The following is a 20,643-nucleotide window of genomic DNA, read 5'->3' as shown; positions in this document are numbered from 1 at the left end:
ACCTAACATCAATGTGACAATATTCTGGCTGCCGTGTTGTTGGCTGGGGGATAAGTATTGGCCAGGATACTGGCGCTAACTGCCCCGCACTTCTCTGAAATAGCGCCGTCGGATCTTTCACACCCACCCCGAAAGGGCAGACAGGGGCCTCGGCTTAACATTTCAGCGAAAAGACAGCACCTCTGACACCGCAGCACTCCCTCAAAAGTGCAGTCACTGCTGCAATACAGCATCAACTAGGAGAAAGCGCGAGGGATTACTCAGGCCAGCCCTCTCTTGGATTGGGAGGCAAACCTTAATCGATGACTGGAACACATTGGAGGGAGGTTAGTGAAGAGCAGGGGGTCTGTGTCACCTCATGGGATTCAACATGTGTTTTCTCACAATAGAAAGCAGTTATTCATCATCAGGGTGGAATAGTCAGAACAAAGATATTTTCCCCCCTCAGACTTCTCTTTATAAAATCTCTGTGAGTGATGAGTTATGGACCTCAACAAGGCAATGAAGGAATGACGAAATAGGTCACCTCCCAGTGGTGCAGTTAGACCTGGAGGAAGGCAGCATCACATCAGAACTCACCAAGATGATTAGTCTGCAGTCACTAATAAATTTAATAAAGTTCAAGATGAATTGCTAGTTCCTTCCTCCACCTATCGGAGGTGGAGCCAGTCTCAACATGAAGCCAAATACCAAAGACATAATAAACGTCGTAAATTACACAATAACAAAGTCATAAAGATACGGATGTTCAACAGTTCCGACACACCGATATATTGCAAGCAACATTTCGTATTCAATTAAGATTGCCTTGCATGCTAAATTATGACCAGACGCTTTGAATGCGGATGCTTTTTAAATTCCTGAACTGCCCAAAAGGTCACTTGCTCCACCTAATAGTTAGCAGTGACTCGGCAAACTGGGTCTAAATGCGTTACGGTGCTCTGAAAGCTGGATGTTTGCACAGAATTCACACAATTAGAATTTTTCTTGAATGGAGAAAAAATTCAGAGGGGTTATAGTCGAACAGATAAATTGATGGCCAATCCAAAGGAGGAGGTATGAGGAGGGGATGGCCAATGATTAAGGTGACGGGTGTTGAAGAAGGGTCTGGAACTGAAGCGCTCTGGGGGGTGGGGGGGGGGGGGGCGGAAGGTTCCAGAGCGCGGGGCTCTGGACAGCGGCAGACTGGGCTGTCGAAAATTTGTGGAAATGAAGGAAGGGGCTATTCAGGAGGCCTAGGTTCAGAGAACCGAGAACTCTGGGGAGCTGAAGGAAGCGCAGAGATCGGTAGGGGTGCAGCCAGCGAGACATTTTAAATTGTAGATGATGGGAGGGGGGGGGTTGCTGAAGCCAATGTAGTCAAGTCTGCCGATAAAGTCATTTCACCAGCTGATGGGTGAGGCGGAATATTATAGAAAGTAGTAAATAGACAACCTGATTGAAGAGTTATGGGGCCAGAAACTCAGCAACGCACTATTTTGTATTTGTAAATATTGTTAGAGTCCTTCCTGTTTAGTCCCTTAATTTCCCTCTCTTTTATTTTGCTGCTATCGTTTTTGATCCCTGGATGATTAAAGCGCATGAATCTTTACGTTAAGGAGCAGAGGGAATGAGGAATTCAGAAGTCATAGGAGAGAACACTCTGCTAGTTTGAACAGGAGCTTCAGACTTCTCAGCACCAGAGAGAGAGAGATGGGGTGGGACTCAGTTTGATTGATTGGCTGGTGGCCAATGAATTGGCCAAAAGGCTGTACTCCACCCGGTAACAGGTGGTGATTGGATCCTATCCCAGTGGGACGGTTCTCAGGGACCCGAGGGAGCAGTTGAGTCCTAGACACAGAAAGACAAGGACCTGCTTTCTCTCCCTCTCCAGGAAGGGCTGTGAGTGCTGTATTCCTGAAGCTGCAGAGCACCTGAATGAAGGAATCTGCAGGGGAACCATTGCAGGCTGCAAACAAAGACAAGAACCTGCTCTCTAACTCTGCAGGCAGGCTGTATTTCTGAAACTAGAAACCTGAATGAATCTACAGTAAAACCTCAAACTAAGAGCAAAGTTTGAAGTGGAGTAACGTGCTGAAAACCGCCATCTGAAACAAAGACTCTTTATTTCCTTTTACTTACCCCTTTCCTCCCCTCTGTGTTTGTTTGTGTGTGTGTGTATATAGAGCGTGGGGGGCAACTTAAAGTGGGATTAGGAATTAGATAGTAGTTAACCAGTTGCATTTGCTGCATATTTCATTATAGTTCTTGTGATAAATATACAGCAATTGTGTTTACATTTACAAACCTGGTGACTGTAATTATTTGGCAGCCAAGGGCCAAGGGCTTCGGGTATATTTCTAAGAATTATTGGTTAATTCACTTGTGTTGTGACTCCAGGTCAAGTGGGGCTGGAATTGGCCACGCACTAGCCCAGGGGGTCGTTACAATATGAAGAATAATTTTTTTAAATTGTTAAGTAGAGAAGAACTATGATTTCCAGCCCCTTTTATAGAAGAATGTCTGATGAAACAGCAAATATTTAAAGATGTTTTGAAATACAAGTAATACAAGAATTAAACCATTTCCTTCAGTCAATGAACATTCAGATTAAAATTCTAAAAAGTGCAAATCCACGGGACAGTTGCACTGACCTCTTGGCAAGGACAATATTTTGAAAAGCAAAACTTTGATTACATTTAATCATCTCACGAACAATGCAATTCTACCTGCCAAATCTGGCTATTTGTCCTGCAGCCTACAATACCGGAATAAATATTTACTCTCCCTCCCCACAATGGGCTCTGCAAGTCATTGCCAACCAGAAATAAAAGCCTCTGAAAACCTCCAGCTAACTTATCGAGTGTATTAGTTGCTCCAGAAGTTGGGCGGAATATCGCTGTTAAGTGTGGTTTTGCTGCAGAGAGACTGGGCTGCTGTGGGAGGGAGAACTGGCACGTTCAAATGTGCACAGAGTGGTGTATGCTTCTACAGAAAAGATTTGGAAAGAAATGCAAGAGTGGTCTCCAAAGATTGGTGATTGTAAATGCGCCTACCCCCACCCGTTCCTTGAAAATAACAGTAGATTTTTGTTCTTTCTTATAGGAGAAATGCGACTCTTCGTACCTTTTGTAGACACCAAGATATGTCTGAAACATAAGACGCATTTGCTCCTGTAATTCGAATCTCTTTGCCATGCACATAGACGTTAAAAAAGATAAACCGCTTAAAATTCCAGACTTGCATTGAGAATTCCACCCCCCCCCCCCCCCCAATTCCGAACAATTTAATCCTTAATATTATCTTAATAATCTTTATTGTCACAAGTCGGCTTACATTAACACTGCAATGAAGTTACTGTGAAAACCCCCTAGTCGCCACATTCCGGCGCCTGTACACGCAGGGAGAATTAGGAATGTCCAATTCACCTCAATAGCACGTCTTTCGGGACTTGTGGGAGGAAACCGGAGCACCCGGAGGAAACCCACGCAGACACGGGGAGGAAGTGCAGACTCCACAGAGACAGTGGCCCAAGCTGGGAATCGAACCTGGGACCCTGGAGCTGTGAAGCAACAGTGCTAACCACTGTGCTACCGTGCCTTATTGCATGAACAACACATTTTATTTCACAATTTTTTTCCAATTAAGGGGCAATTTAGCATGGCCAATCCACCTCTCCTGCAGGTCTTTGGGTTGTGGGGGTGAGACCCACGCAGACACGGGAAAAGTGTACAAACTCCACCCAGACAGTGACCCAGGGCCAGGAACGGAACCGGGTTCTCGGCGGCGTGAGGCAGGAGTGCTAACTACTGCTACAGGATGCTGCCCACCGAACAACACAGTTTTAAAAAAACGTTTAAATGAGCAAAATATAAAGATCCTCTTTGAGCCATTATCCATTAACTAACTCACCTGCATGTGTCATTTTTGGCTCTCGTGCTGTACACAGCAAATGTAGCTGCAGAATAGAGGCACAGCACGGTGGCACAGTGGTTGGCACTGCTGCCTCATAGCACCAGGGACCCGGGTTCAGTTCCGGTCTTGGGTCACTGTCTGTGTGGAGTTTGCACCTTCTCCCCGTGTCTGCGTGGATTTCCTCCGGGTGCTCTGGTTTCTTCCCACAGTCCAAAGATGTGCAGGTTAGCTGGATTGGCCATGGTAAATTGCCCCTTCGTGTCCAAAGATGTGCAGGTTAGGTTAAGTGGTTACTGGGATAGGGCGGGGGAGTGGACATGCTCTTTCAGAGGGTCGGTGCAGACTCGATGGGCCAAATGGCCTCCTTCTGCACTGTGGGGATTCTAGGATTCTAGAATTATTAGGCTATACAAACTTTGCTTTCAAAGTTACCTCCGAAAAGGTTCACCAGTTCATGATGTTCTGAGGATTTATGCAAAATGAAACCAAGAAAAATGGCAATTTCTTTCAATAGTTCCACCCTCAAGAACTTTTCCACCGCTTAAGGGGTTGACAAAAAACGCTTTTGCCAAGGACCAACTCGGTGGTCCAATCACCAGGAAAATTCCAGAAGAGTGAGACACTGATGCCGGCTGGGATCTGCAGCCTTGCTGCCCAGCTGAGTGTCTTCAAAGGGCAACTCCATGTCAACACTGTGCAAACCGGAGTCAGATTTCTCACGCAGGTGACAAAAAACAAGAGTTTTAAACATTACAAAGAAAGAAAATGCTCTTGTTGAGGTTTACTCAACTTCTTGTAAACGTTGAATTTCTTTTCAATGTCTTTTTTTGAAGAAAGGATGGTTGCAAACAATAAAGACCCCATCAATATTTTGTTGCAATTCAATTCTTTCCTCTTTTTCTTTGTTTTATTGGTGCATTTTTGACCCCAAGAGCCATAACACGAATGGCTTGGGCAAACAGGCAGGAGAAGGCAGCCCATGGGGTGGGGTCCTATCTTTTCGGGGCCTGGTGTCTGTGTGTGTGCCCTTTGCACATCGTGGGGGGGAAAACCCCAAAGATAGTCCCCAACTTTCCTGCCTAGTCGAACTGCAAAATCCATACCCCGCCTCCCACCCCCCCAAACCTATCAGCGCCCCCTTCTCGAAGGTGCTCACGCAATACCTCTGACTTACCCGAGCCCAGTATTCATTGGGGCCTTCATCCTAGGCCTGCTTGCAGTCCAGGCAGAGCTGTGGCCCTCCTGAGGGCGGGATTTCTCCTCTCAGTGAGGAGCGGAAGCCGCAAACGCTCCCGGTCATTGGCGCCACGGTGTGCTATTGCTGTAGGGCGGACTTCTCTTCCGTGGCAGCGATGGGGGGGGGGGGGGGGGAAAGAGCGGAGGAGAGGAGCGAGCAGTGGGTCTCCCCGTTAAACCCTGCCCCTCACATTCCTGCATTGCACTACGTTGGAAAAAAAGACCCTGCTGCGACTCAGCACCTGCTGTTGTTTCCTTCTTTCCTGACGTGCGACCCGTGGGAAAACCTCGATCTCCATCATCATTCAAGCTTGGCTCAATTCTTGGGACACCGCCCTCCCATCAACAAGACATGTTCTGTTCTGGACGGCACGGGTTGATACATAACCACCTATATATTCTGCCTCAGTCTTGCTGTTTCCAAACCACTCTTTCAATCTCTCCTCAGTCGCTTCTGGCTCCATCATTTTTCCCTTTAAAAGTCTCACAGACATTATCTTGTTTCAGGGCACAATATTCTTGCAAATGCCTATGATTGAAATATCAGTGTCTGTTTTGCTGTACACGTTTACTTTACCAAGTCAATCCGAGTTGTGTTAAAATCACCACAGAAGCAGCTCCTTACTTTTAAATTACACCGCTTGCGTCAACTGTGAACAAAATTATACTCAGATTAGTTTTATATTGCTGGACATTACGCAGCAGGCCTAAAACCGCACTTCAAAGTTAGTGTGACAAGTTTGTCCTATTTCCAAATTTGATACATTTGGCCAGCACTTTCGAAGATTATTGAAGTAGTTCAGTATTCGGCCCATGACTGCCAAACTATCGAATGTTTCTGTAAATGGCATCCTAAACTATGGTAGAATCCACACTGAATACAATGGCAACGTTTTCAGAACCACATTTACGGTTCACAAATTCAAATCAAGAGCATTGATGGTTTACTGGACCACCGGAGCAAAAATGACCATTTTCCACACGTTAAGTCAAGCACCTGGTTGCAAACGTAAACAGTGTCAAAATGTTTCCCTGCATCACAATAAGGGGTGAAGGCAGGGAGAGGGTAATACAAACAACAAACTGCACCACTGGGTAATAAGGAAGTTTCCCTCTCCCAAAAGTAAGTTACTTGCACGCATTTGTTTCATGAGCAGTATGAACACGAAACAAAACAAATGTATTTATCCAGCACCTTAACATGGAGTTATGGGGCGGGTTTCTCCGTCCCGTTGCACCAGATTTCTGCGGCACGCCGTCGGGAGTCTCCGTTTCGCCGGCTGGTCAATGGGGTTTCCCATTGTGGGGCAGCCCCACGCCGTCGGGAAATCCCCGGGGGCTGCCGGCAAAACAGAGCATCCCGACGGCGGAGAATCCAGCCCGAGGTGTCTCAGTGAATTTCTTTAGAATTTTGTCTCAGATTGCAGTGAGGTGCCCGAGTGTCACGTGCTCCGTCTTTCAGCTCATTATTTAAAGCAGAAGATTATGGAGAATCACGAAGGACTCGACTGTTAAATCTTAAATCCCTACGGCATCGTTTCGTGCACTGATCTTCCCATTACAGGCCACACGTGCTGCAAACCATCTCTGCTCCGTCTCCGTTTGAACCGGGTTCTTTTCTAATTTCCCCCTTTGCTCACCTCTTTATCCATGCTCTCCAGGTCCTCCTTGCAGAGTGTGTAGAGGGGCATCGTTTCAGACATGCTCGGCTGACGTTTCCGAGCTCCAGCCCGCGAGGGGCCAGGCTTCTCTTCGCTCTGGCCGGAGTTAGGCAGCTCATCTTCTTCTAACATCGGCTGCTGGTGAGGCTGTACAACTCTGTAACACACACACAAAACACAATCTCGTTGAAGGTAAAACTGGCTACTTGGCAAGATCCCGATTGACTGCGAGGGGAGTGTGACAGGAAGAGGAAGGCAGGGCCGATTTTTCTCAGAAACCTTCCCGTTTTTATTATCTCTGTTACGCAACAGTCATAATGCACGCACAACGCACACAAAAATGCACGTATACGTGTACCTACCCCCAAAACATTTAATGAAACCCAATATATTTCTTTCAATCATCCCAGCCCAACTGGGATTGGGAATGAGAATAAAATTGAGGGGGAGCTCCATTTGGAACAACAGTCTTCAAAATGTGTTTGGGTGTTTAATTAGCTTAAATAATTGCTCCATCTGCTCTGGGTGGTGTTGGGATTCAAAACATATTACTGTCCTGCGACAGGATGCAACAGTTGCGCTGCTGAAGATCCAGAATGTTAAACCAAATTACTATTCTACTTTTGTTCAAATTCATTCAAACCCAAAGATTCAGTGACCAAAGACTCAGGGGGGTTACAGGATAGGGCTGGGGATTGGGCCTAGGTAGGGTGCTCTTTCACATAGTCAATGCAGACTTGATGGGCCGAATGGCCTCCTTCTGCACTGTAGGGATTCTATGGATAACACAAACTAATAGTTTCCCTCTCCTTTGTTTCTGCTGCCAAAAATGATTCAATTGCTCAATGCACTTCGGCAATCTCCATTTAGTCATTGATCAGGAAGATTCCAAAGAAGATGCAACTGCGAATCTGTTATGCTGCAGGAGGAGGCCATTTGGACCATCGTGTCTGTACCGGCTCTCTGACTGAGTATCATGATTTAGTGCCATTCCCCTGCCTTTTTCCCCGTACCCCTGCATTGTTTCTATGCAAATAATTATCCAATGTCCCCTTGAACGCCTCCATTGAACCTGTCCCCACCACAAAGAACAAAGAAAAGTACAGCACAGGAACAGGCCATTTGGCCCTCCAAGCCCGTGCCGACCATGCTGCCCGACTAAACTACAATCTTCTACACTTCCTGGGTCTGTATCCCTCTATTCCCATCCTATTCATGTATTTGTCAAGATGCACCTTAAACGTCACTATCGTCCCTGCTTCCACCACCTCCTCCGGCAGTGAGTTCCAGGCACCCACTACCCTCTGTGTAAAAAAAACTTGCATCGTACATCTACTCTAAACCTTGCCCCTTGCACCTTAAACCTATGCCCCCTAGTAATTGACCCCTCTACCCTGGGAAAAAGCTTCTGACTATCCACTCTGTCTATGCCCCTCATAATTTTGTAGACCTCTATCAGGTCGCCCCTCAACCTCCGTCGTTCCAGTGAGAACAAACCAAGTGTATTCAACCGCTCCTCATAGCTAATGCCCTCCATACCAGACAACATTCTGGTAAATCTCTTCTGCACCCTCTCTAAAGCCTCCACATCCTTCTGGTAGTGTGGCGACCAGAATTGAACACTATACTCCAAGTGTGGCCTAACTAAGGTTCTATACAGCTGCAACATGACATGCCAATTCTTATACTCAATGCCCCGGCCAATGAAGGCAAGCATGCCGTATGCCTTCTTGACTACCTTCTCCACCTGTGTTGCCCCTTTCAGTGACCTGTGGACCTGTACTCCTAGATCTCTCTGACTTTCAATACTCTTGAGGGTTCTACACTTACAAGGTAGTGCATTCCAGGCCCGGCCACTCGGTGTGTGGCAAAAGCTTTTTCTCACCTCACATTTGCTTCTTTTGCGAATCACTTTAAATCTCTGCTCTCTCGTTCTTGATCCTTTTACGAGCGGGAACAGTTTCTTCCTCTCTACTTTATCCCGTCCCCTCATGAACATCTCCAACAAACCGCCAAGGAAGACAGTCCCAACCTCTCCAATCAATCCGCGGAGCTGAAATTCCTCACCTCTGGAACCATTCTTGTAAACCCCTTCTGCGCGACCCGAGCTAACTGTTCACGATAAGACCAATTGGTGTCATACTGACAACTTCGAGTGAATGGAAAAGAATCACTGTGGTACTTCAAGAAGGATCATATAGCAGGTTTCTGGGATACATTCGGAGCAGTTTTATGTTCTATCTGTCCTGTGTAGGACTTGGACTTCTTATTGCCACCAATATACCCAAAGTGAAAGTGTTCCTTATTTCTCTCCTGAATAAATCACAGAATTGACAAAGTTCGTCTCGCCTTTCATATGGTCTGTGGTTCAAAAACTTGGTGCTAAACAAATTCCTTAATCCCAAACTTCCAGTGAACAAGACACACTCGAAGCAACCATGCACGCACAGGAACAGGAAAGGGCCCATTCAGCCCCTTCAGCCTATTCTCCCATTCAACTAGATCATAGCTGAACTATATCACAGCTTAACTCCCCACCCTTGGGCCTGATGCCAAACCAAGTAGATAGGACCATTGGGGCAGTCAAGCCTTCTCCACCATTCAACACAGTCATGGCTAATCACCCACTTCAATGTCTTCTCCCCATACACTAACAATGCTGAACTTGAATGCACATATATGCGGAAACCAATTACATTTTAAAATGTATTCTTTCCCTGGGTTGGGCGTCGCGGGCTAGACCTGCATTTATTGCCCATCCCTAATTGCCCTTGAGAAGGTGATGATGAGCTTCCTGAACCGCTGCAGTCCCTGTGGTGTAGGTACACCCACAAAGATGTTACATTTCTCAGAGTAACCAATGGTGTTGTTTGGTGTAAGAATTAATTTGAAAAATAATCATTCATCAACCTGACTTGGAAATATATTCTCGTTCCTTCACTGTTACTGGGTCAAAATCCTAGAATTCCCTCCCTAACAGCACACTGGGTGTACTTCCACCTCAAGGACTGCAGCGGTTCAAGAAGGCAACTCACCACCACCTTCTCAAGGGCAATTAGGGATGGGCAATGTTGGCCCACCCAGCAACACCCACATCCCGTAAATGAATTTTAAAAAATTATAGCAATTGTTACATGATGCCTGGGTGCAGTACTATTGATAGGCTTTTGGCAGTAGTTTGTATGGCGGCAAATATTTTCAAAACAATTGTGGAGGCGAATATGGTACAAAGAGTCGCAAAATTAGTCTAGGTGAGAAAAAAGTCCACAAGCATGAGTGCGTTCAGTTACTCTTCCCCATTCAGTGTTAGCAGCAACATTAAGCAAAACATGAATTATGTCTGCGACCGCATCAAATTGCGTTTATGTGGTATATTTAATGTGACATAACATCTCAAGGAGCTTCACAAGAGTGTTATACGGCAAGGTTTAATACTGAGCCACATCAGGCCAACGATCAAAAGCTTGGTCTAAGAAGAAAGTTTTAAGGCGCATTTCAGAGGTGGAATAAGAAGAAATTGAATGGCAGAGAGGTTTAGAATCATAGAGTTTACAGTGCAGAAGGCCATTCGGCCCATCGAGTCTGCACCGGCTCTTGGAAAGAGCACCCTACCTAAGGTCAACACCTCCACCCTATCCCCATAACCCAGTCACCCCACCCAACACTGAGGGCAATTTTGGACACTAAGGGCAATTTATCATGGCCAATCCACCTCACCTGCACATCTTTGGACTGTGGGAGGAAACTGGAGCACCTGGAGGAAACCCACGCACACACAGGGAGGATGTGCAGACTCCGCACAGACAGTGACCCAAGCCGGAATCGAACCTGGGACCCTGGAGCTGTGAAGCAATTGTGCTATCCACAATGCTACCGTGGGAGGGGATTGCACAGCTTTGGGCCATGACAACAGAAAGCTATCAATGACAGAGCGTATAAAACTGGGAATGTACAAGAGGATGAGTCCAATCTGCATTGTTCCATTGTGAGCGTTTTTTTTGAGAACAATTCACCTTTTACAAAAACCATGGACACGTTTCAGCTGTTTAAGTGGATAAGAGCATTGAAGAGTATCCTAACATTCACTGCAATAAAGATCATGAGGGATCAATCGTTGCTACATTTTGTTAGCACATGTCTTCCTAAAGGCGGTCACCAGAACCACTCCAAATTGTCTTTGAATGTTTTGTGGTTACGCACAGTTATGGAAGAGATGGATCAACTATGTGAATCCACCTACACTGAAAGAAATGCGCAAGATATCCTGCGTTGAATGAGATTCTGAGCACATGCGTGAAATGACATTCTTTCCCCTACACATGATCGTTTTATTAAGGCACAGATGACTCATGTAATTATTATTACGTCAAGTATTATTATCCGATTTAAATGGGGAAAGAAACACAGAGTTGGATTATAGTTCAGGACATTTCTTGCATGCTTGGCAATCATTTTGGTGTCAAACAGGGAAGTATAATGCAATTTCCCTGATGATAAAAAAATAAAAGTCCATCAACCAGCGTCCGCTAATTTTATTTTGTCGCAAAATTGTACAGTCAAGTAGATGCTGAAAGGTTAAAAATCCATTGATGATGTGATAACACCTTGTGAATATTCAGTTAAAATGATTAGTGGAAAACTTAATCTTTCTGATTATCTTTATACTTTGCACGGTGGTAATTTTTCATCCAGTATTCGGCCCCTTTAAAATCAGACAATCACTGACATTGCTGGGCTTCGTTTTGTCGAATAAAACAAGGGCTGGCTCTCGGCTTCTTTAGTATGTTAGTAGCAGTATAATTTAGGGATCTTCAGTAACTTTTAATATATGGCACCCTTAATTATCACCTCAAGTCAATCCCAGCACCAATGCCAGACCGGCAAAACCAATACCAATACACAACATCTCAAATTTGTCTTCTTCTCCTTCGCCGACAGCTCCATCAGGATCGAGAATGACGTGCTTCCACTCCAGCTCAATGGGTTCGGAGATGGAAGATAATTCCAAAACGTGATCTGCACATTTTGCTACATCAGGCAGGTGGTACTTGGAAGGGTTGGGCAGATGGGTTTGCGTGCTCCCTCCAACGTTTCCAGTTCGCCTCTGCGCGCTCCTCGACAAAGTCTCTCAATATGCTCGATTCGGTCTTCTGCATTTTGGATGGTCACAAGCCGGGGGCTCCATGGACCAGCGGGGATGGTTGACCTCTTCACCGATGCCATTTGGACATCCCTAAAGTATTCCCACTGCCCTCCTGGAAGCCACCTGCCACGACCGAGTTCCGAGTAGAAGGGTTGCTTCGGGAGTCTGGTGTTAGGCATGCGAGTGAGCCATTCCACCCAGGGGAGCTGGTTTTGATTGATTAGTGCCCTGACGCTACATGTTCAAAGTACCCCAGGCAGTCCCGATGCTTTAAAGTTCAAAATCTAATCTTGCATTGCAGGGTTCTGTCACACTTCACATTGCTGTGGCAAAATGAGACTTTTAGCAGCATTGCAGAACTTTGGAAAGGTAGGTAAATTAAAAATATTGTGTGAGCACACATCATAGAATCTCTACAGTGCAGACGAAGGCCTGTTGGCCCATCGAGTCTGCTCTGACCCTTCGAAACACCTTACCTAGGCCCAACCCCACACCCTATCCCCATATCAACACCTAACCTTCGGACACTAAGGGGCAAATTTAGCATGGCCTATTTACCTAACCTGCACATCTTTGGACTGTGGGAGGAAACCGGAGCACCCAGAGGAAACCCACGCAGTCACGGGGAGAAGGTGCAAATTCCACACAGTCACCCAAGCCGGAATCGAACCCGGGACACTAGTGCTGTGAGGCAGCAGTGCTAACCACTGTGCCACCGTGCGCCCTGCAAGGGATTTAATTGTTTTTTAGCTAAATCACTTGCTATTAAAATGACAATTCCTCCTCCTTCAGGTACCCCTCCCTGGGAGAGGGTGTTGGCAATCACGGGCTTCCACTGGACTGGACCACAATTATCCTTGCGTAAGTATTGCAGTGGTTTGCTGTTACGTCTGCAGTATAGCTGACCGGGAAACTCAACCACTCTTTACCGCCTCTCATCCAGTGAATTGGAAGGGTTTACACACAGGCTGATAATCAACCTGTTTGGCCACGTAATAAATGCACCTTCTGTGACCGTCAAGTCCTGGAATGGGGTTTGAACCCAGAGCTTCTGGCGCAGAGGGAGGGACACAATCCATTGCACCACAAGTCCTCTGCCAAGAATTGAATTGCAATTATACTCATTAATTATTCAACGCAAATATCCATCATAAATGGGTTCATCGTTGTTTCAGTGCACATTGCATTGTCTAAAGTTCAAAGGCCATTGTCGTGGGATCCCCCCAATATTCTGTTCTTTCCCGCATTTGTCTTGGCAATAACAGTTTGAGAATTCCCGAGATTAAAGCCAGGTTAACTGCCAGGACATAAGGACCCCAAACTTAAGGTGTCTCCCTGGGTCATTCATTCATTATTGTCTGCCCAGATCGAGCCTGCACAAAACCATATCCAAAGAATCGTCTTCTGCGTCAAAGGAAAAGGTGTTTATAATCTAGGAGTGTCCTCACGATCTTCAGTCTTTCATCTGCAGCTGCTCCATAATTGAAGAGCCAGTGGTGTTCTTTTGCAAATTTATTTTGAGAACCTATTCCAGTTCTTCACAGGGGAATGGAAGGATGATCAATGCTTTTTCTCCCCCTTTAAATCAACTCAATGTATCTACGGAGCTGGAACTTTGCTGCAGCGAAAGCGTCTCACTGTCTATTGTGTCACCAGACATTTCCAGCACCATTCTGCTCAAAGTATTTTTTGCACCATAATGTGCTGGAGGCGTTGAGCTGACAACTGTGTTGAGAGGACCACAGATCATCTGGTACCTTAAGTCAACAATGGGACTAGCTATCTATTTTTTGAGGGAAGATCTGATCACGAGCAGTTTCCATTCATCACCCCGGGGGGGGGGGGGGGGGGGGGGGGGTGAAGAAGGTAAAGCCACATGGTGGTGTCAGGTCGTGTGGCAACAATTGGGTCTTCGAGGAGTTTAGACATCTTACTCTGGGCTGGGCTTAGCAAGTTGATTTACAATGTTTTATCTGGACCTTTAGACTCAATTTGGTGCGGATCAATGTCTGCTCAGTCCAGCCGCTCGCTCCTTGCCTGGCAAGAGCTACCTTGACGCCAACCATTCCCTTCCATTTGACAAGCTCATAGTCAAGGAGATGCCAGGGCTTAGACTGTGGGTGTTGGCAAAAGACTTTGCATTTTTCTTTCAGGAAGAACATGGGATGGAATTTTTCAGCCCCTCCCTGGTGGGGTTTCCCAGTCCTGCCAAAGTCGAAGGACGTTCGAACGGCTCACGCAGTGATGGGGTCGCAAAGTTGCATCCATGGTATTTGGTGATGGCAAGGTCACACGTGGCCCACAACAGAGGTAGGAGTGTTCCATTTGACTACAACCAATGAGAGTTGAGGATTGAGAAAGAAACAAGAGGCAGGGCGGAGAAAGAACGAGAGTCAAATTGGATCCAGAAAAGAGAGGGAAAGATAGATTGGATTAATGTATTAATAAAGAGAGAAAGAAAGAATGCAAGAAAAACCAAATTTAAAAGTTGACAACTTTGTCAAAATTCCTGACAATTGAGTGCAATCTTGAGATTGAACCATAGAATCCCTAGTGCAGGAGTCATTTGGCCCATCGAGTCTGCACTGGTCCTTTGAAACAGTACCCTACCTAGCTAGGCCCACTTCCTCACCCTATCTTCATAACCCCACCTCAGCTGAACACCTATGGACACTAGGGGAAATTCTGTAACATGGCCAATCTACCTAACCTGCACATCTTTGGACTGTGGGAGGAACCGGAGCACACGCAGTGAGAATGTGCAAACTCCGCACACAGTCACCCAAGGCCAGATTAAACCCAATTTAAACTGTTCACTTTTCTGGGTCAGAGAGGTTGACTAGCGTTGCACAAACAATCATCTCACCATTAAAAGGATACTTACACTATCAATTTGACTTTCTGCAGTATGTTTAATGGGCATTTAATGTGCATATCCAGCAGCTTCTTAGCAATAACAAAGACTACGGGTGAGATGCTCTTTGTGCAAATGGTGGTGTGGTATGTACTGACTAGCGAGTTCTGGGGATTCTCAATACACGACACATCTCTTAATCCCCCGAACTGGTTGCCCAGTTTGTGCATGAACAACAAGAGTGAGTCATTAACGTGCCATTTTTACCCAACAGATTAGGCCCGCAATGTCAGTTTGGTTATTGTACTACCTTAGTGTCTTATCCATGTTTCTGTTGTTTATTATTGTATCTGTATCTAAGCGTGGTCAAGTGTGGGGGAGGATGGATGTGGCAGCTGAGCGAGGTACTATCTTGCTGTTGAGTTAATGGGAGATTGTGGTGGGTCTCCCAAGTGCACTTTAATGAAATGTAGTTGCCATGAAAGATTTGGGAGCTATTACATTTCAACAGCACTACAAATTTCTCGAGAAACTAATCGAGTTGGAGCCCCTTCAGTTGTCAGTTAACTTTTGTCACTGCTCTCTAGATTGGACTGCCTGACAATGGTTGCTTTCATTAAGTGGCCATTACGTGCGCCGTTCAACAGAACTGAAAGTCTCACAACAAAAAAGGATTTTGATTATGCTGTGCATTATATTCTGGTCATGCTGGACTTGATTTTGTATGTTGCCTTCTCTTGCAAAAAGAATATACATTTCCTTTAGCCATTTAATGTATCGGAATGCTTGGTTTCACTAATCAGTGGAATAGAATATGGGTGAAGTATTAGTTTGGTACTGTCATATTTCTAATGCAATCAATGCAGCACGGTGGCATAGTGGTTAGCACTGCTGCCACACAGGACCAGGGACCCAGGTTCGATTCTGACCTGGGTCTCTGTCTGTGTGGAGTTTGAACGTTCTCCTAGTGTCTGCGTGGTTTCCTCCGGGTGCTCCGGTTTCCTCCCACAGTCCAAAGATACGCAGGTAAGGTGGATTGGCCATGCTAAATTGCTCTTTTGTATCCAAAGGTTAGGTGGGGTTACGGGGATAGTGTGGGGGTGTGGGCCTAGGTAGGGTGCTCTTTCAGAGGGTTGGTGCACTCGATGGGCCGAAAAGCCTCCATCTGCACTGTAGAGATTCTACAATCTATTCTATGAATGCTCTAAATTAGTGCAAGTTCTGCAAGGTCGTTGCTGTGCAGACCACAGTCAACGACTGCAGGCTTCACAACCTGCTGTAAGTCCACTAACTAGGAACGGAAACAGGCCCAAATGATGCCAAATATCTCCATCTTATGTAGAGACCTCTTCCTGATTCTGTGATAAGCAAGCTCCATCCATTTGTATACCAGGGTTTAAACTATACCGACACGGAGTTACCAAGAAACTGTACCTCAGAATTTACATGAAGCCACAATCAAATGAAATCAGGAGTTGACCAAAGGATGGGTCAGTCAAAGGGTTGATGAGTGGCTTAACAGAGAGTGATGGAGAGGTTTAAAGAAGGGATTCTGGAGCTTAGGGCCGAGGCAGCTGGTGGACGATGGAAATTGAGGGACGTTCAAAGAGACTAGAAACGGAGGAGCTCGGAGATCTGAGAGAATTAGAAGTCTGGGGGAGGGGTGGGGCGGAGACAGACAGTTCAACAGAGATAGGAAGGCAAGAGGCCATCGAGGGATTTGAAGGCAAGGATGAGAATTTTTAAATTGTGGCCCTGTTGGACCTGAAACCACCGTTCGGCAGTCAGCACAGTTCTAAGAACTAACTTACAGGAAGATCTGTGAGAAAAATCATTAGCAGCTCTAGAGAATTATTTTTGTGTTTCTGAAAAACATTCATCTGACACATTTAGGTCGGCGTAGTACAGCAAGGTGGCTGCAGCATTTAATTGGGAAATAATACAACGCGTGTCAAGTTAGAGTGAAGCAGTGCTCGATGGGATGCGAATTAGCGGTCAAACAAAGGACATATAGAGAGTTGCAGAATTTGGCCCCACCAAGATCAGTTATTTTATGACTATTTTGGTACATCACGGTTGCACAGTGGTTAGCACTGTTGCCTCACAGCGTGTGGTACCCAGGTTCGATTCAGACCTTGGGTGACTGCCCGAGCGGAGTTTGCACGTTCTCCTCGTGTCTCAGTGGATTCCTTACCAGGTGCTCCAGTTTCCTCTCGCAGTCCAAAGAAGTGCAGGCTGGGTAGATTGCCTGTGATAAATTACCCCTCAAGTGTCCAAAAGGTTACCTGGGGTGACCGGGATAGGACGGGGTAGTGGCCCTGAGTAGGCTGTTCTTTCGGATGGCCGGTGCTTACTCGATGGACCGAATGGCCTCCTTCTGCACTGTAGGGATTCTATCATTCGGGCCACTGCTTTATAATTTCAAGCGATGAGAGTCATGGTTGTAAATCACCCCAGTCACCCGACTGATTCAAAGGCGTTATGCTGTCTACAATATCACTGGCCCACCAATAGATTTTCTGCTTCACCGAATATTTTTCATTTGTAATAAAAAGTATTTTCTTTTCCCATTCTGTTTTTAAATTGATCTTTCCATCTATTGAGATCCAAGCCCAGGTAAAGATTTAGTGGTTCATGGTCCTAACAACCTATAACTTGTATGCGGCCCAAAACATACATTCATAGAAATATGACAGAATTACGCACAGAAGTGCGAGCAGCATAAAATCTCACGTTTAATCCAATGGGCATTGCGACCAATCTTTCTGCTTTACTTAGGCTCAATCAGCATTCTACACAGGATCAAACTAATTTGAGTGTGGATAATGCAGCCTCAACAATTTTGGAACGTTGTAGCCATCTGGAATGGCCACGTCCCGATTACAAAATGGACACTTTGCAAAGGATGCAGGGAAAATTGGACAATACCGAAAAAGCAAGCAGGTGCAAGGTCTGTCTTTTGATTAGAGCTGTAGCTCTCAGACAAGACCGAGACTGCAAAACCATCTACATACTAATGAGCCATCCCCGGGAACAAAAAGGCAACATTTAGGTAAACAATGCTAAGACAGACCGGCGCCAGAGGAGACTAAAACAAAGCAGACCAACGGCCACCTAGGACACGCCCAGCAATCAGGGAACCCACCCCTCTATTGGAGGAAAATCGATAAGAACGATTGGGAAACGGCCTAATTAATTGGGGCCAAGTTCAAGGCCCGCCCAAAAGCGCGCGAAGCCCTTTTGGGTATAAAAAGGATTCCCCAAGAGAGAATCGCTTTCTTGGCCTTGGCTCTCAGCGAGGAGAGAAATGCCAAAGCTACGCCAGAACAAGTAAGTTCCAAGTCAACGCATGCTACGGGATAGACGCTCCTAGTTGCTACCCTGTAAACAGCTCAACCCAGCAGCCTCAGAACCGAGCAACAGCCATTGTTCCTCTAACTGAGTGGGCACCCGGAGCTAAGTATAGGCTTTTAGTAGTAGTGATAGTTTAGGTCGTAGAGTTTTATGCATGAATAGATTTGACTGTGTGTAAATAAATGGGCATTGCTTTTGAACTTACTAACTGGTGTATCGAGTCTTTGATCAGTATTCGGTTCTGAACCTTGTGGTGTCGAAAGATACCTGGCGACTCTTGAGCAAACGTAATTAAACAGAGCCAAATTAAGAGACAACAGCAAGTTAGCAACAACGTGCAGCCTAGAAACCTCAATTTGCAATTAGTTTCAATGCTTCTAGATACTGCTCAGCTATTTCTGCCTATTCAGGTTATGGCACTAGAGTTTGGTCGACTTGGAAAGTATTATTCAACGATTTAAGGATCGTAAATTAAGGCATCTGGTCATCGAGTCCAAGGCTAGCCTTTAGCCTGAATAAATATCCACCTGTACATTAAAATAATCAAATGTGTGGTATTGCATAGAATATACCAACTAAAAGAATAATGTGTGTTGTGGTATATAATATGGCAATTAAAATATAGCGTTTGCCAATAATACATCGACTAAAGTGAGAATATTTTAGATGTCAATTAAGAACAGAAAGCGTGTGATAGCTATTATACAAACTAATTAGTCCCGCTATCTCAGATTGATGGCTAAAGTATCACGGCACATAAATGGGCCATTTTAAAAACTCCAATTTAAAGCAGTACTTCTTTTTCAAATTGCGCCACCGCAAAGAACATCACGACTGTTTTCAAAAGCAAGATAAAAATCATGAAGAGTACAGGCACATTTTTATCACATTCATTTCCAGGAACCACGGGTTTCATAAATCACAGAAATTATAGCACGGAAGGAGGTCATTCAAATCAACACCCCAGCACCAATAAGAGGAAGTAATCTGTGGCGGCTGGCGGGGGTCCAGTGTGGTTTTCAGCCAATTAGAGGAATTGCCGAGTCAATGAAGAAAGATACGAAGTACTGACGTCGCTCAACTTTCGAACAGGACAATGTCACAGTCCTTATGCAGGTCTTAAAGAGGGTCGAGAGAGATAGGGAGTGAGAGAGCGAGAGAGGAGAGAGAGAGAAAGAGAGAGAGAAAAAGAGAGAGAGAGACAGAGAGAGAAGTTAATGGAAAATTACAGGTCAGTGGCCTGAAAATGCACCCCAGGGAGCAGTTCACGGGAGTGGGACAGGACGATGTCCCAGAAGGAAGTTAAGGGACAAAGGCAGGAATCTAAAACAGGTCCTGTTCAGTAAAGTTAAAAGCAAAGCATGGAGAAATGGACTCCAAATAATAGACAAGAACCGCAGGGAGCAAACTTGAAGCGATGTGGGCTTAAAAAAAGCCCAGAAGGTCAGAGGGGACAGCCGATGGTCAGTGATCTCTTACTGCAGGCCTTTTGCAATGATGGGGTTCTGCTCGCGATGGCCAAAGATCTGAATGTGCGCTTGGAAGGTGAAGCTGGGGTTCAGGTGGAGATGAATCTCAGAGGGCGAGACTGGAACCCTGGGAGTGAATCCTGGTTGAAGCCATCCAAATGAGAGCAAAATACAGGACAGAATTCCCGGGCAAGTTTAAAAGTGGAGCTTGCAAGACATCTTGAGAAAGACAGCGTTTCAGTGTGACCAGTTGGTACAGTGTGATAAGGATCTGGGTGGGTTGTTGAAAAATCTAAAATAATCACATGTCACATGTGCCATTCAATTGAGTGTGGTGTGTCTGACCACAGTTTTCCAGTTGGCTTTCATGCACTGCATACTTAGCCTCAATATTAGAGTATAAGATAAATATGGTAAACTGTTTTATCTTTCCGAATTTGTATAGGCCTGTAAAGCGATAGCTGGGGAGAAGAAATATTTGAATAATTTTCTTGTGTTTGTATTGAGATCCTTCCAACCCTTTTGTCCAGTGTAATATCGTTCACTTTTCTGGTTAAATCGTGGCTCAAAATCTCGGAACTCCCTCTCTAACAGCACTGTGCATGTACCTACATCTCGAGGACTGCAGCGGTTCAAGGCGGTAGTTCACCTCCACCGTCTCAAAGGTAACCATGGATGGACAACGAATGCTGGCCTAGTCAGCAACGGCACCATCCTGTGAATTAGTTTTTAAAATGTTTTATTCTGTGTTAAAAGTCCATAAGCAGACTCCTGTGAACCTGTTCAGTAACTTTCCTCCATGGTTTCTAAAAGAAAATAAGGATCTATCAGGTTTCACACTGGTATCTGACTTGTCTAGTATTACCATCGACCGGCATCAAAACATAATGATAATATAACGAATTGCTCTGCAGTGGTAAATGCTAGACCTTTTACACCCAAAGATCATCATTCTCAGAATGTAATCATAATAGTTGTCCTGTGATAGTCACCATCCATTCAAGTCTCTCCTTCAGTTTTATTCCATTTTCC

The 20,643-nt window shown here is 45.4% G+C and overlaps 1 protein-coding gene across 3 annotated transcripts in view; it reads right to left on the bottom strand.

The window, feature by feature from the left end:
* The window catches only part of ctdp1 (CTD (carboxy-terminal domain, RNA polymerase II, polypeptide A) phosphatase, subunit 1), a 308,714-nt gene that overhangs the window by 148,481 nt on the left and 139,590 nt on the right, over positions 1 to 20,643 (bottom strand). For all 3 annotated transcript variants that reach the window (XM_072466987.1, XM_072466986.1, XM_072466985.1), the window contains exon 11: positions 6,771 to 6,948. In XM_072466987.1, the coding sequence (XP_072323088.1) occupies positions 6,771 to 6,948 (178 nt within the window). The remainder of the gene's footprint in view (positions 1 to 6,770; positions 6,949 to 20,643) is intronic.

The sequence above is a fragment of the Scyliorhinus torazame genome, chromosome 11 (genome assembly GCF_047496885.1).
Source record: "Scyliorhinus torazame isolate Kashiwa2021f chromosome 11, sScyTor2.1, whole genome shotgun sequence".
NCBI lineage: Eukaryota > Metazoa > Chordata > Chondrichthyes > Carcharhiniformes > Scyliorhinidae > Scyliorhinus > Scyliorhinus torazame.
This window is presented reverse-complemented; position numbering and strand designations above follow the sequence as displayed.